At 41.3% G+C, this 3,105-nt stretch overlaps 1 protein-coding gene across 1 annotated transcript; it reads right to left on the bottom strand.

Moving 5' to 3' along the window:
* Positions 1–459: 459 nt before the first annotated feature.
* On the bottom strand, positions 460–2,611 carry LOC121948919 (C-X-C chemokine receptor type 4-like). Its single transcript, XM_042494459.2, has 2 exons — positions 2,472–2,611; positions 460–2,137 (listed from the first exon to the last, which is right to left on the bottom strand). Exons 1-2 carry the CDS (start codon positions 2,475–2,477, stop codon positions 1,013–1,015), a joined length of 1,131 nt encoding a protein of 376 aa, XP_042350393.1. The 5' UTR covers positions 2,478–2,611; the 3' UTR covers positions 460–1,012.
* Positions 2,612–3,105: the final 494 nt, after the last annotated feature.

Genomic DNA, 3,105 nt, shown 5'->3' with positions numbered 1-3,105 from the left:
GCTGTCTATTTGCATCGTCACAATATATAACCTGTGTTCTGAATACAATTATTTTTTTTTGTTTTGAGAGCTGGGAGTTGACCCGCTGACCCACTCTGCGCGGTGAATGAAGATAACACTTGTTTACAAGCCAAACATAATGGAGGCAGTATATCTTGCGAACTGCAAAGAAAGAAAATGAGTCAAAGGAGAACTTAACATGCTATTTTCTTTGTTAAGGGGCCATATGGGTGCTAATTATGACCAAAGATTTGAGCTTTTGTGGCATAGCTGCTTAAGATGTAAAAGTGCACAGATGTTCTTGCAATTACAGGGCCTGCCTGCTCAGTCCTCCTTCTGCTTTTTAGCCAGATCAGGTGGAGACATTTGTGCTCAGAGACCCCCCTCCCTCCCTCCCAACACACCTCATCCCCCACCCCCTGAAGGAAAGAAGAGGTGAAAATGCACACCACAAAGTCATTATTAGAAGCATTGGATTTTTTTATTTTTTCATAAAAAAACTAACTCAAAATGGTAAAAAAACAAGCAGCATGCAGTTTCTCTCTCACAAAACTTCCAGTGTGAACTACAGCAATAAATAACAGCTTTCAGATAATTACACAACTTAAGTGCGAACACACATATGCTACAAACTATGTACAGGTTTCCGAGAGCAGCTACTATCCCTGAAAACAGAATAGGGCATTGTATGACTGAGCTTTGATACAGCAGCACAGATTTTAAAGATGAAAACAGGGGAAATGGATCTTGATTGTAAAGCTGAGTGAGTGGAAATGAGGCACTGCCTGAGGACACAATCTGCTTTGAGGAACATAAAACTTGCACAAATTGCGATAAAAACACAAGACACACAATTGCAGTAAAAAAGGCAAACAAATCAAAAAGTATAAAAACTCTTTCTTTCTTTTTTTTTTTACATCTGTACAAAATGTAGTAAGTTCTTTGAAATTGGAGCTTAGTTTTCTTTCTCTCCTGAGAGTATCAAGTCACAGACTCTAAGTTCGAATGTTTGTTAGCTTGACAAAACACTTGAGGACTCGGACTCAGTTGACACAGATGAAATTGGCCCTCGCTTTTTTGTCATGAGAGTCACTTTCTGACTTGATCTGCTGCCAGATGTCAGCGCACTCCGGGCTGATTTCTTGAACTTAACTCCCAGGAAAGCATAGAGGATGGGGTTCAGGCAGCAGTGAAAATAGGCCAGCGCCTCTGTGATGGAAATCCACTTCACCAGCGCCTGATCCATTTCACAAGAGGGAGAGACTACGTTGAGCATTATCAAGGTGTTCAAAAAGATGCCAACACAGTAGGGCAGCCAGCAGGAGAAAAAACAAACGATGAGGATGACTGTTGTCTTCAGGGCTTTCTTCTTCAGAGTTTGGCCCCTGGAGCCTTGCGACAGCTTGGTGATGATGATGCAGTAGCAGATGAGGATGACCAGACCAGGCAGGATGAAGCCCACCAGGATGTGCTGGAAGTGAAAAACGACTGTCCACGTGAGACTGGATTCCTCCGGGTAGATGCGCTGGCAGATGATCCTGGAGTCTGCAGTCTCCATGCTTTCGTCAAAAAAGAGATATTTTGAAGAACCCGTGTCTTGTGTCCTGGCAAACACCAGATCAGGTACAGTCAGCACAGCTGCAGGCAGCCACACACCCAAGTAGATCACTCTAGTCGCAAGCAGCTTCCTTTTGGCTTGGCTGTTGGTGGCGTGCACAACTGCCAAATATCGGTCTAGACTGATGAAGGCCAGGATCAGCACACTGCTGTACAGGTTCAATGTGTAGATCATGTGCACAGTCACACAGAGGAAACCTCCAAAGTTCCAGCTGCTGGCTGCATCCACGGCCCAGAAGGGCAATGTGATGACAAACAGGAGGTCAGCCACGGAGAGATGAAGCCGGTACTTGTCAGTCATCGTTTTCACCTTTTTCTGAAAGCCCATGACAAAAACAACTAATCCGTTGCCAATGACTCCCAGAAAACATATAATTCCGTAGACTGTTGGGAGGAAAATCTTGTTGAAGTTGCTGTTGGGAGTTGTGCCACATGGCTCCTGGAAGTCCATGTCAAAGTCTCCAGACTCATCTGACATGTTGTCAGTGCTATTGTCCAAGAAGTCAAATGACAAGTTGAACTAAAAGGAAAAAAAAAAAGAATTGAAAAGTTAGAAAACAGTTGAGATCCAAGTAAGTTGTTCACATTACATAACAGATTTTCTCTTGTTAAAAAAAATTCTGCAAACTTGTTTCTGAAGTTGGAGTTGTCTAAAAATTTGAATTGTTCTTTCCTCCATGCCATTTTAACTTTGAACACATTCATTGAAGATTAGAAAATAAAACAAGAATAGTGAATTATATCACACTGAATAAAAATAAAACAGATCAAATATTAGTTACTATTAAACAGCCTCAATGAAAAACAGACCTAGCTGCTACATAAATTAAGAAATGCACCATAAAGACACTCACCATCATGTTTACCACTCGCTGGTATCACGTTGGGCCCGGTGTGAGTACGTACTGCGTGTGCAGCAGAGTGATTAGATGCTTCTGTGTAAGCAAACAACTGAATATATACCGCTCCCGACCCCTCCCCCTCAAGAGGAGGAGCCGCACGCGCTCGTCTCCAAAAACGGGTTGACTATAAAGCCAAGCACTCTGCCTGTGGTGAGGGCGTCAGTTAGTGAAACTTTTTTCTGTTATTACATCAACTTAAAAAAAACCTCAGACTCTGGAGGACATGGTAAAAAAAGAAAGTTGTTTTAGAGTGAGCAATAAAATTAGGCATAATTGACCACTGCAACAATTATTTAATGACACAAAGATTAAATTATTCCGATTTATTCTTGATTTCTGTTGATTTTTTTTTTTTTTTGATTTTTTCTGTATCAACTTTTTTTCATGCAAGACTCTTTGCAAAAAAGAACTGGGGGGGGGCTCAAATATTTTTTGCATAATGAAGGGACATTTAACTTCAAATGGTTATATTTTGTTTTTATTTTAAATACCCTCAGAAGCCCAAAACCTGCAAGTGGGTTTTAAAATCATGTTTTCTTCAAAGAGGGTCATGCATTTTCCCCAGTCACTAATGGAGGCTTAAGGT

The sequence above is a fragment of the Plectropomus leopardus genome, chromosome 10 (genome assembly GCF_026936395.1).
Source record: "Plectropomus leopardus strain MGB_pleo_1.0 chromosome 10, ASM2693639v1, whole genome shotgun sequence".
Lineage (NCBI taxonomy): Eukaryota > Metazoa > Chordata > Actinopteri > Perciformes > Serranidae > Plectropomus > Plectropomus leopardus.
This window is presented reverse-complemented; position numbering and strand designations above follow the sequence as displayed.